The 12,807-nt window shown below is 40.4% G+C and overlaps 1 protein-coding gene across 2 annotated transcripts in view; it reads right to left on the reverse strand.

The window, feature by feature from the left end:
- LOC126295421 (zinc finger protein 436-like) overlaps window positions 1–12,807 on the reverse strand; it is a 204,318-nt gene that overhangs the window by 117,335 nt on the left and 74,176 nt on the right. For both annotated transcript variants that reach the window (XM_049987898.1, XM_049987899.1), the window contains 2 exons: window positions 7,279–7,353; window positions 1,165–1,230 (listed from right to left, as the gene is read on the reverse strand). In XM_049987898.1, coding sequence (XP_049843855.1) covers window positions 1,165–1,230; window positions 7,279–7,353 — 141 coding nt within the window. The remainder of the gene's footprint in view (window positions 1–1,164; window positions 1,231–7,278; window positions 7,354–12,807) is intronic.

Below are 12,807 nucleotides of genomic sequence, written 5' to 3' on the forward strand. Positions count from 1 at the left end.
GCGAGATGTTCGTGGCAAATTTCAAGTCTGTGCACTTTCATTTCAGCAGTCAGCTCCGGGGTACCCACTGTGCACAGATCTTCCAATATCCGAGCAAAGCTATAATGTGACCCACACGTTCTTGTGAAATGTCGATTGTGCTTGCAATTTCTCTCCGAGTGATACAACAACAGTCCTGAATCAATCTGTCAAAATTTTGTTCGTGATACTCAGTTGTTGCTGTCACAGGACGTCCCCAGCTCTTCGTTTGCCAGGCAGGTGAGATGTTCCTGCCTCGACACCTTTAAACGTACTCACCCGACGACAGTACTCACATCGAGACAATCACCGTAAACTGCTTTCATTCTCTGATGAACCTCCTGCGGAGTGACACCTTCTGCTGTCAACAATTCAATGACTGCATGTAGCTTAAATCACAGTGACTGACCGTCTGTGCAGGAATCCGTACTTTACACTGTAATGACACAACCGTTCAATGCTAAGGCATCCCGCCAACTGGAGCTGTAGAGAAGAGGCTACGGAACAAGCTGCTACCTGGCCACATACCAATGATGCCAACTGTTGAAAGAGTTATGAAATTGAAGGCATTACTTTTCAGTCAACCCTCATATAAATGTTAAGAAGTCTTTCCTGATGGCATTTTCTGGAGTTAGCCTTGCACGGAAGTGAAACATTGATGATAAGCAGTTCAGACAAGAGAATAATCACTTTTGAAACATGGTACTAAAGAAGAATCCTCAAGATTACATGGGTACATAAAATAACTAATGAAGTAGTACTGAATAGAACTGGGGAGAAAAGGGAGTTGTGGCACAATTTGACTAAAAGAAGGATTTGGTTGATAGAGCACATTCTGAGACATCAAGTGATCGCCAATTTAGTACTGGAGGGAAGAGTGGGGGGCTAAAAATTGTAGAGGGAGACCAAGAGATGAATACAGTAAGTAGATTTGGAAGAATGTAGGTCGCAGTAGTTATTCAGACAAAGATGCTCGCACAAGATAGAGTAACACGGAGAGCCGCATCGAGCCAGTCTTTGACCAGAAAACGACATTAATAATGACAACAATAAACGTAGTGAACTGTCAAATGTAGCAGTGTTAAGTGAAAGAGAACCCTGCTAAGGGCAATCAGAGCAAGAAGCAGGCACATTTTGCCTTCCTACCTTTTGTCGCACATTGTAACTGACAACATCGGGTTGCTCGCTTCTGACTGTTACGCAGTTCAGCTCCTGTAACAAACAGAAATTTTGGTTATGTTCACATGCAGAGTACCCACGGTACAAAGTCTTCAATACGTTACCGATTTTTGTGTGCTAAAGAGTCAGATCCCACAACAGTTTTCTCGTGCGATGTCAGCGAGCAATGCTCGCAGTTTATGTGACAGAAATGGGCAGTTACACTTCAACTGAGACAGAGAGCAGAAATAATGAGATGTACTAATAGACAAGATAAAAGTCACGGGATAGGACCTAAAATCAGGCCAGGCTTCCTTTCCGTAGTGCAGTAACTTGACATGCCATGCAATCAGAAAGTTGTTGAAAGACCCCTGCAGGAATACTGAGCCGTGTTGACTCTGTAAGTCTGGCCAGTGCAGGGCTTCGTGCACAAACTGACCTCCCGATCGTGCCACGTAGTGTTCAGTGGGGTTCATGTCGGGCCATCTGGGTGGCCAAAAGTGTTCACTTGAACTGTCCCGAATGTTCTTCAAAGCAGTTGCGAACAACTGTGGCCCGGTGACATGGTGCATTATCATTTATAAAAACTCTATCTTTGCTTCAGAACATGAAGTCCGTGAATGGCTAAAAAGGTCTCCAACCGACAAACATAACCATTTCCAATTAATCATAGGTTCAGTTGGACCACACAACTCAGTCCATTTTACATGAACACAGTCCAAACCATTACGGAGGCACCACTAAATTTCACAGTGCCTCACTGACGACTCGGATCCACGGCTTCACGGGGTTTCTGCCACACTCGAACCCTACCATTAGCTATTAACAACAGAAATTGGGAAGTGTCAGACGAGGCTACAGTTTTCCAGTCCTCTAGGATCCGACCAATATGGTCACGAGCCCGGGAGAGACGGTGAAGGCGACGTCGAGATGTCGGCAAAGGCACTTGCGTCGACAGTATAATGCCGTGGCTCACTGACGTCAAATTTTGCCGCACTGCCCTAACAGATACGTTTATTGTTACGCCCCGAATTGATTTGGGCAGTCGTTTCACACAGTGTCGCTCGTCTGTTAGCAGTGACAACTCTATTCAAATGTTGCCGCTCTGGACCGTCGAGTGAAGGCCATCGGCCACCGCGTTCCCCCCGGTGAGAGGCAATTCCCGCAATTTGGTATTCTCGGCACACTCTCGAAACTGTGGATGGCAGAATAGTAAACACCCTAATGATTTCCAAATTGGAACGTTCCACGCATCCAGCTCGAACTACCGTTCCGTATTCGAAGTCTGACAATTTCCACTGTGCGGCCATAATCACGTCGTAAACCGTTTCACACAAGTCACCCGAGTACAAATTACAGCTCCAGGATCTACGCAATTCTGTTAGATCTGGATACTGACACTGTGGGTAAAAGCTTGTACTGATACTTATATTGGCAGTTTTATCTGCAGATATGCTGATAGAAACAATTGCAACACCAAAAAATAATTAATGCAAAGTAATGAAATTATGAGATTACAGTTGGCTAGGCAATATATTTAAGCAATTAACATTGCAGGATCACAGATTTATGTAATCATGAGATAAGCCACTACAAATGTGAAATTACGGTATATTAATAACAATTCTAACTGCCATAATGTTGAATCCAAGCATGCAAACATGCACATATTGTGTTTAACAGGAGCCAGATGTCAGTTTATAATGCCTGTTGCATTTGGTCAGTCAGTACAAGGAAAGTTAATGCCGATTGTGAAATACGATGGAGTTGACATCCGATGATGTCCCATACGTGCTCGGCTGGAGTCAGATCTGGCGATCGAACAGGCCGAGGCAGCGTGTCGATACTCTGTAGAGCACGTAGTGTTACAAAAGCAGCACAGGGGCGAGCGTTAGCCTAGCGGACATCACACCCCGGAGTGCTGCTCACGAATGGCAGCACGACACGACAAATCGCAACATTCTTTGCGTTCATTCTTAGTCTACGGAATGTGAATTACAAATTTGGACACAAGATGAAAATCCAGGGCAGAAACAAGACTAGTGTCAAAATTCCTCTGTATCTAACAAGTTAAAGTGCTTAACAATATTTCATTATTCATGGATGTGGGCAAAAGACTTGCACATGACTCATAGATGTGGTGCAGGCTACACTTTTCTTATCTATGCAGACCTCTAAATGTTGTCATGAGGCCAAGCAAAATGTATTCAAATTAAGTCAATAGTAACAAGAACAACAACAACAACAACAACATTTAACAAACAACAATAATAATGTGACTGCACAGGCTGTTAACTCTGCTCTGCTAATAACAGCCACAGGCCATATGTGGGTGCAACAGATAACAATTTGCACTCACTATTGCACATAAAATATTTACTAATTCTATATACCTTTGGCAACTGTAACTATTAAATGTGTTCCTGCAGAAACAATTCTCCCTTTGCTTTGTTCTAACCTCCAAGATATTTTCCTACTCGAGTAATAACCTCAGTTAAATAATAGCATCTATTGTCGTAGTGATTCGAGAATTTCCGTGTAATTTCTGGAACCACTCGACCTTCTGCCGCCTCGAACACGCGATGTTTTAAAGACGAGTGTGAGAGAGCCTACTTACTGTGCAGCATACGTTTGTGTGTGTGTGTGTGTGTGTGTGTGTGTGTGTGTGTGTGTGTGTGCGCCACGTTTGGCATGAGGAGACAGGAGCTGCGTCAGATGAGCAGCACCAACAAACGGTTATCAGTAGCACCTTGGAATCTGTATAAAAAGTCAAGGAATGTGTCTGTAATATTCCTTGGTTTGTGGTGCCATGAGGATTGTTAAAGAGGCAGATGAAGCACGGATTGTATAGACACTTCTGACTTCCTTCATGCCTTGGCTTTGAACAAAGCAAGACATGTGTATGATGTCTATAAATCATTTAGTTATCAAACTATTGATATTTGAACATGTGTAAATGAGTCTAATGTTTAAAGACTAAGTTAACTTGCAGAAGTTGTTGTCTGTGGAAGTTGAAAATATAAAGTGATTGAAATGAAAAGTATTCTACGAGTATTATTTCAAGAATAGAGAAGTAGTCTAATAAATTCCTTTAACCAGCAACTGTCTTCGGAGAAGAAGCTTTTGGGAGATCGACGTAGCTGACAACCCAGAGAAGAGGATCGGCTACACCCAATGTGCAAGTTAACTGATTTGAGAGACGTGTGAGACTTGCGACTCAATATCACACTGTCTGTTATCGTCCGAAAAACGTTAGATTGTCTATATCTGTACATCCTATTCCTGCTAAGATGTTGCACTTGATTACTTCCATCTGCTGTAAGTCTCATTTCTGAAATAAATTCTCATTCTGTACTGCATAAATTAACCCAGAATGGAATGAGTGCCTTGCAAAGCTGGCAGTATAAACAAACTGTATCAATTGCAGCAGAGAGTGTACTCCAACATCCACAATATGATGATGTGTTACCAGGACACGTTATCCACTGTGTGCCCTCATTGTACTTACACAAACTTCTCTTAAACACCTAACGTACCATTTACGTACAATTGTTGCCAGAAAGTAACACCCCACACTATTTTCTTCAATGATTATTTATTGCACAAAGTGAAAATCACACACATGAAAGCACAAATTCCAGAAATTTGCCCACAATTTTTTTTTTACACTTACCTTTTACTTATTGTTCACAGACTCCTTCGAAAAACTCTCCTCTGCAGTTGATACACTGCTCCCAATGCCGTTTCCACTTGCTGGAGCAGTTTTGGTACACCTCCTTGCGGGATCACACAAAGTGCTACCTGCGAATTTTCTTTCATCTTGTCTATCATTGCAAAACTTAGTCCTTTCAATGCAGTTTTCAACTTTGGAATTTAAAAAAAAGTCCACAGGAGCCAAGTCTTGAGAGTATAGAGGATGAGGCAGCACAGTGATTCTGTTTTTTATCCAAAAGTCACACACAGACAGGGATGAATGTGTGGGTGCATTATCGTGATGCAAGAGCGAAGAATTGTCTCGCCACATTTCAGGCCGTTTCCTTCTCACATTTTCTCGCAGGCATTGCAACACGTCCCAATAGTACGACCGATTAACAGCTTGTAACTGTGTTTTAAATTCATAACTAAATAGTCCTTCAAAGTCAATGAAAACTGTCAGCACGGCTTTGACATTTGACCTAACCTGACGAGCTTTTTTTGGTCTCTGAGAACCTCTCCCTATCCATTGTGAAGACTGAATCTTAGCCTCAAACTCATAACTGCAGACCCACATCTCATCACCGGTTATGATTCTCTTAGGAACATCTCGATCTCACTTCAGGGATCCGAAAGTTCTTCACAGATTGTGAGGCGAAGTTCTTTCAGGTCTTGCCTCACGAGCCGTGGGATGAACTCGGCGGCAACACTATGCATTCCAAGATGCTGTTTCAGGATTTCCTGACATGATCAACAGAAATGTTACATTCTTCTGAAATCTTTTGGACAGTCGGTCTTCGATTCATACGCACAATCTCGTTGATATTCCTGACACGAGTTTCATTGGTACACATTGATGGGCATCTCGGACGACGGCCATCTTTAACTTCTGTCCAGCTATTTTTAAAACGTATGAACCATTCGTTAAAACAACTGAGTATGGCTTAAGCACTCGTGACTATAGCTTCCTGCATCATTTGGTGTGTGTCTGTAAAGATTTATTTGGCTTTCATGCAAAATTGCTCCTCTTAACTCTGCCACCACAAAATCTGCAAACTGTGCAATACAAGGTTCTATTCAATACAGCACGGAACAATAACTAACAGATATACAACAACGAAATGACCAGCAGTTACACATTAAAAGACAGGTGTGTGCAGGGATGCCAACTGCATTTTGTTCCAATGTGCTATTGGTGTGATATTACGAATTTTCCAGAATGTCCTTGTACACTAAGTGTTCAAAAGTATCCAGACAGCCCCAAAAACATATGTTTTTCATATTGGGTGCATTTTGCAGCCACTTACTGCCAGGTACTCCATATCAGCGACATCAGTAGTCATTAGACGTCGTGAGATAGCAGGATGGGGCACTCTGCAGAACTCACTGACTTCGAATGTGGTCAGGTGATTGGGTGTCACTTGTCATACATCTGTGCGCGAGATTTCCACACTCCTAAACATCCCTAGGTCCACTGTTTCCGGTGTGATAGTGAAGTGGAAACGTGAAGAGAGACGTACAGCACAAAAGCGTACAGGCCGACTTCGTCTGTCGGTTGACAGAGACCGCTGACAGTTGAAGAGGGTCGTAGTATGTAATAGGCAGTCATCTATGCAGACCATCACACAGGAATTCCAAACTGCATCAGCATCCACTGTAAGTACTACGGCAGTTAGGCGGGAGGTGAGAAAACGCCAAACGATGCCTCGCTCGGTGAAAGGAGTGTAAACATTGAACGACTGACACTTTTGTGTGTCATCTTCTGGAAAAGCTTAGAGACAATTTTTCTTTGAGGAGAAAACAGTGACTGGTAATGTGTACCTGGACATGCTGCAGCAGTGGCTTATGCCACAATTACAGCAAGACAGAGGAGACTCAATTTTCGCAACAAGACGGTGCTTCATCACAGTTTCTTTCAGACATTCGTGACTGTCTCAAACACCAAACTGCCTCAGCACACTGGATAGCATTCCCATCGTGACTCTCCCTTCTTCAGCACCCCTACGGTCGCCAGACACTGTGTGATTCTTTTCTCGTGGGACTATGTCGAGGATCACGTGTTCCTGCCTACGTTGCCACTTAATTTGGAAGAGTTGCGAGGAATTAATGCAGTCTCACTTTTAAGTGTGACATTTTGGGACGTGTACAGCAAGAGATCGATTATCGTACTGAAGTTCACAATGTCAGGACGGTCCCCTTATTGAAGGCTGTAACACTAGTTAAAATTTCGAAAGATACATTTCTGTTTCCTGTACAACTTGTAGCTTTTACACAGACGTCTTTGGAAACACAAGGGTCACTCACAAATACTGTGTACATTATGGATGTGTGCCTCTGAGGTACCACTGTCAATGACTAACGAGAAGTTAAAATTAAAATAAAATTATGAAGCATACATCGGTTTCCTACCTCTGGTTCTGCAGATTCACCATCCTGTTCGCAATGCTCCCTCAGCTCCGTCTTTGGTGTCATGACACCCAATTCCTGTAACAAGAACAAATACCTTAATTAACACTCCCATGCAGAGAGTCAGGGTGGCATAAAACTGGGGTACATACTACATTCACATCAGCAAGCACCGTGATCCACAAAAGGCTCTTGTGAAAATTATTGGATATAAGGCACATCTGTTGTGCAAAAAACTGTTTCTTCATGTGATCCAAACATGTTTCATCACCTCTGTGCCATCACCTGCAGGTTTTCTTTATTCAACAGTATGAAATAGGAACATCTTAGCTGATAAGTAATCTAAGAAAATTAGGTCCAAAGACAATTTTTGTTTGTTTATTTTTACTTTTGATTTTACTTTTAAATTTAATGAACTTTTAATTTTATATTACATGGTTTTGCAAAACAATCTGTACATTGTCCCATACTGATAGCTTGTAACCTGCAACCAAATAATGTTAATGTCAACATTTTTATCGTTTATGCTTTAACGTAATCTTGTTGTGGTAACTGGTGGATTGTTCAACATCATACACAAATATTACAAATATTTTACAGAATTTTGGTTTAACAAAGGCTTTTCACTTCACCGAAAGACAGTGCAAAAAATTGTCTTTGTGTACTCTAAAGCAGTTGATGTTCACTTGTTCTCAAGCAAGTTTGGCACTGAATTTGAATTTTGTTTTCTCTCTCTCTCTATCTGTGTGTGTGTGATTTTTTTAGCTGCTTGTATTGTCTTTTCTGTTAAGCTGTTTTACTGTGTTAAATAGCGTGCATTTGCAGAGTGTAGTCTATTCATTCATAACCTGTTTGCCTTCTGCTACTGCCTTCTGTGTGTGGAAGCTTTCTTCTGTCGATTATGGAAAAGGCTGTAGTTGGATTTTGATATTTATGAATTTGTTTCTATTGTAGTTGGGCTCGGGTTGTGGGCTATAAGGAGCAAATGTGCTATATGAGCTACTACTTTTTAGGGCTCTGAGGTGTTGTAAAGTTGTTGCAAACTTCCTGCATGTTTGTCCGGAGTACACTGATAGACGTATTTTTCATGCGAGTTCACATATTCCAGATCTGTTGAATTGATCTGCAGACGTTTCCCATCTTCTGCACTTTTTCTGCTTTGTGGTGTCTGTCCTCTATTCTATTCCAAATCTGTGTTTCTTTCATGTGTTTTTCTATTCTGTGAACAATTTTGTTATTGTAGGGGAGTAGGTGCCATTTAGTTTTGTGTGTGTGTCACCGTTTGTGTATTGAGTTCTCGCGAGTCGTGTAAGGTCTCGTATAATGTGGCCTGTTCATTCCTTTTTCTTTTGCATATTTGTTGTTAAGTTTCTCTATTATATGGGTATGATAATCATTTTCTGCTGCTATTTGTTTTATTGTGTTTAACTCTTGTGTTTAGTTCTCTTTGCATACGGGTGTTTCATTTACTCTACCATGCACAAATCTGAAGCTTGCCCAGATACATGTCTGCGAGTGTTGGAATAGATTGTGAATGGTGGCGCTCGTCGTCATCAGTTTCCTGAATATTGTTAAATCACGGTGTTATACCGAACCCAAGGTATCCCCTGAGGGCCGGCAATCCATATAACACCACAGAAGACGAGGCTGTCTATGCCCAAAGCACTACCCAAAAGCACCGTGGTAAACACCGGCTATTTACACACAAGATAATGGAAACGGACATTCCGAGCACTACTTCCTACAGGGGGAGCTCGAGCCACGGCCTGCAGGAAGTATCACCACGTCGCAATCTGATTGGATGGACACAGCTATTTAGGGGCTCGAACCAAGCCCGAAGTTCAGTTCACACCAGATGCTGACCTCGTATACTGCAACTGTTGAAGATTACAGCTTCGTCTCGGATTTGAACTGTTACTAGTGTGTAGTGTGTGAGTGTGTTACCACGAACCTTTACGGAAAATAAGAAGTGAACTTTTGTTTGCCTAAATTAAGAGTTGTTTTTATGTTCAGTCGTCAACCTGCTGAACTTACATCAATAAAAGTTGTGTTGTGAAAAATTGTGAATTGTCAGTCACAACACATAGGTTTTCTTTATTTTTTGTACGACAAGAGCCAGAAAATTGTCTCTATTGTCTCTTTCTATTTCCAATGCAAAACAGGTTTTGAGTGTAAATTGTTCGTTTCACTAAGCAACTGTTCTATGTGGGTGCAGTTCATGAATCAGGCATATTATGTTCTCTACATAATCTATTTTTTTATACATCTGAAGCTGTTGTTCTTTAAGATGTTCATGAAAATGTTGGCTGGGAAGCCACTAATCAGTAGTCTCATTGACACTGCCTCATGTCGGCAGTAAAAGTCTTTGTTGAACACAAACTAACTTTGTGCTCTTACAGTCTGGAGCACGATTCCTGTTTCATCGCTGGATATGTCTGGTGTGTTTCCTTGTCATTTTAATCCGTGTTAATGATGTTGGTTGTTTATTGATGGCCATGCAGGTGTACACTAATGTGACAGCAAAAGATATAAAGGCACGCACTTTGTTCAAGGTGGCGCCGATAGGAAAGTGTAGTGACGCTTCTCTCTCGTTAAAAAGGCAAAAAATGAACAGTTCTTCGTGTAGAGAATGTAAAAAGCGTGTGATGAAGGGTATTCTGCGTATCAAATGTAACTTCTGGTTACACGAAAAGTGCGCGAAAGTAAATCTAAAGTTCGTCAGCGATGATTTTCCGTGGACATGTCATGGTTGTTTACGTGACGAAACGGCCGATCTTGTAAGTGCAGTTGATACAAAAAACGAAATTATAAAGTTACTACGAAGTGACATTGAGGCATTAAAAACCAAACTTTCGACCATCAAGAAAGAAAACGATACATTAATACAAGAAAAGAAGTCCTATGTGTGTAAAAGCCATCAAACGGAAAAGCAAGAAGATCGCAAAAATACGAATGACCGATCATACTTTAAAAACAACATTTCAAGTGTTCCCGTTGATGTCTCGGTAAACTCAGTAAGCCAAAAACTGGAAGATAAATATAAATGGAAGGTGGTGACATACAGCAAAAGGAAATACAAGGCGACAGATACGCAACAAAAGGAAAATGACTTTTTAATAATTGGGGATTCGCTGCTGAAGAATATCGCTGTCCCCAATTGCAAGATCGACTACGACCTGGTATTAGAACGCATCAACTCGGTAAACATTTTAAAAACATGGTAAATGCAAGACAAGATAATACAGAACCAGATTCTGATACCAGACATAACTATAATGGGGTGTTTATACATGTTGGAACGAATTCGTTAAGGAGCAGCAGTGAGGAAGAAATGGCAAGCGAAACAAGAAAAATGATCCGTTCTGCAAGAAATATGTATGCAGGATCTCGTCTGATACTTAGCGGAATCATAAACAGAAGGTCGGTGAGTGAAAAATACATCGACAAAATAAACTGTGCTCTTAAAGAGCAATGTGATCGTCTTGGGGCAATTTTTATAGACCCAAACAAATTCCTATGTGAAAACTCACTAGCGAAGGATGGCTTGCATTTAAATAGACAGGGGTCTGTAACGTTCAGCAGAATGTTTGCAGATGTCTGCAAAATCATTAGATGCAAGGGAAACTAATATGGCCTGAGGGGGGTGAAAAATCATACACTCCAGCTGGAAAAGAAAAATATAAGCACCATACAAAAAAAGATGATACTAAAGAATTTGCCCCAGAATGCAGCTCACAACATGTAAACCAACAAAAGAAAAATCACATAAAAGTACTTCCTCAAAATATTCAATACTTTGGTAACAAAAAATTAGTAGCAGAAGTACTCCTGAGTGGAGTAAGACCAGACATATTATGTATAAGTGAACATGGACTAACTGAAAGTAAAATACATAATGTGTCAATAAAGGACTACAAACTAGCTAGTTACTTCTGCAGATCTAAATATAAGGGTGGTGGCATTTGTATATATATTAAAACAGGTACTCTATCAAAGAATGTAAACAGTGAAGCTGCTACATTTCCCATAGCTAGAGAAAAAGACTTTGAAGTTACTGGTATAGTGGCAGAGGATTTTAGTGTGTTTTGTGTGTACAGGTCACCATGTGGCAATATTAGCATCTTTCTAAAAAAAATGCTAGCTTATTGAGAATGAACATGAAGAGAAATCTTATTATATGTGGAGAATTCAACATTGACATGGGAAAAGACACAAAAATAAGACAGGATTTTGAAGAATTGTTAAAACAGCATAACATGAAAGTGACAATAACTGCACCAACAAGAGTGACTTCACAAAGTGAGACAATTATTGACAACATAATTACTAATATGTGTAACTATGAGTCACATGTAGTTCAGACAGAAATATCTGATCATCATGGACAACTAATCAGCTTTAGCAGAAGTAATGACTCAGTATCAGAACCAAAACAAACAACCAAAGAAATTAGGATCAGCAGTGAATGAAATATCAACATCTTTAGAACAATGTTAAGTAAGGAAACCTGGAGTGAAACCCTACAGGCCCAGAGTGTAAATGAAAAATATGATGCATTTATTTCAACAATTAAGTACCATTTTAATGTAGCATTTCCCAAAGTAAAGAGACAAGAAAGGCAGCAAGATCAAACACAGTGGATTACCAGTGAAATACTAGAACAGCGAAGGAAGCTTCAGGACGTGAGACGGATGGGCGAAGCTGAAAACTATAAAATGTTAAAAAAGAAGTATAGAAAAACAATAAGAGAAGCGAAAGCAAGAGCAATTGACACCACTATAGCGAACTCAAAAAACAAGGCAAAGGCAACGTGGAATGCAATCAATGCTGAAAGAAAGGAAAAAGATGGGTCAAACAAAGAAGAATGTATTAGGTCAATTAAAATAGACAACACAGTGGTCATAGATGGTATGGAAATAGCAAACATACTGAATAATAACTATATCAGTGTAGTAGAAAACCTAAAATTGGAAAGAAATAGTCAAAAACAGAAGGATATTAAGGTACCAAAAAGATCATGCAGTACTATGTTCTTAAGACCAGTCACAGAAGATGAATTACGGAAAACTATACAGAAACTGAAGTCCAAGAAATCAGCTGGTAATGATGAAATATCAAATCATGTAAGAAAGCTGGTATGTGAGGAGATAATAACACCACTGAAGAACATAGCAAACTGTTCTTTCAGAGATGCATTTTTTCCAGAAAAACTGAAGATAACGAAGGTAGTGCCAGTGTACAAGAAAGGGTGTAGGGATGATCCCAACAACTACAGACCAGTTTCACTGATATAAGGTTTCTCAAAAATCCTAGAAATGCTTATTTATACCAGATTAGTTAACTATTTGGACAAACATAGCATTCTCATGCCCTCACAACATGGTTTCAGAAAGGGTAAATCTACAGAATCAGCAATTGTCAGTCTAACAGAATACATTTTACAGTCCTTGGATGAGAAAAAGGTTGTCTCTGCAATGTTTCTGGATCTTTCAAAGGCACTTGACACCATTGACCATGAAATGCTGATACAAA

The sequence above is a fragment of the Schistocerca gregaria genome, chromosome 11, assembly GCF_023897955.1.
Source record: "Schistocerca gregaria isolate iqSchGreg1 chromosome 11, iqSchGreg1.2, whole genome shotgun sequence".
Taxonomy (NCBI): domain Eukaryota; kingdom Metazoa; phylum Arthropoda; class Insecta; order Orthoptera; family Acrididae; genus Schistocerca; species Schistocerca gregaria.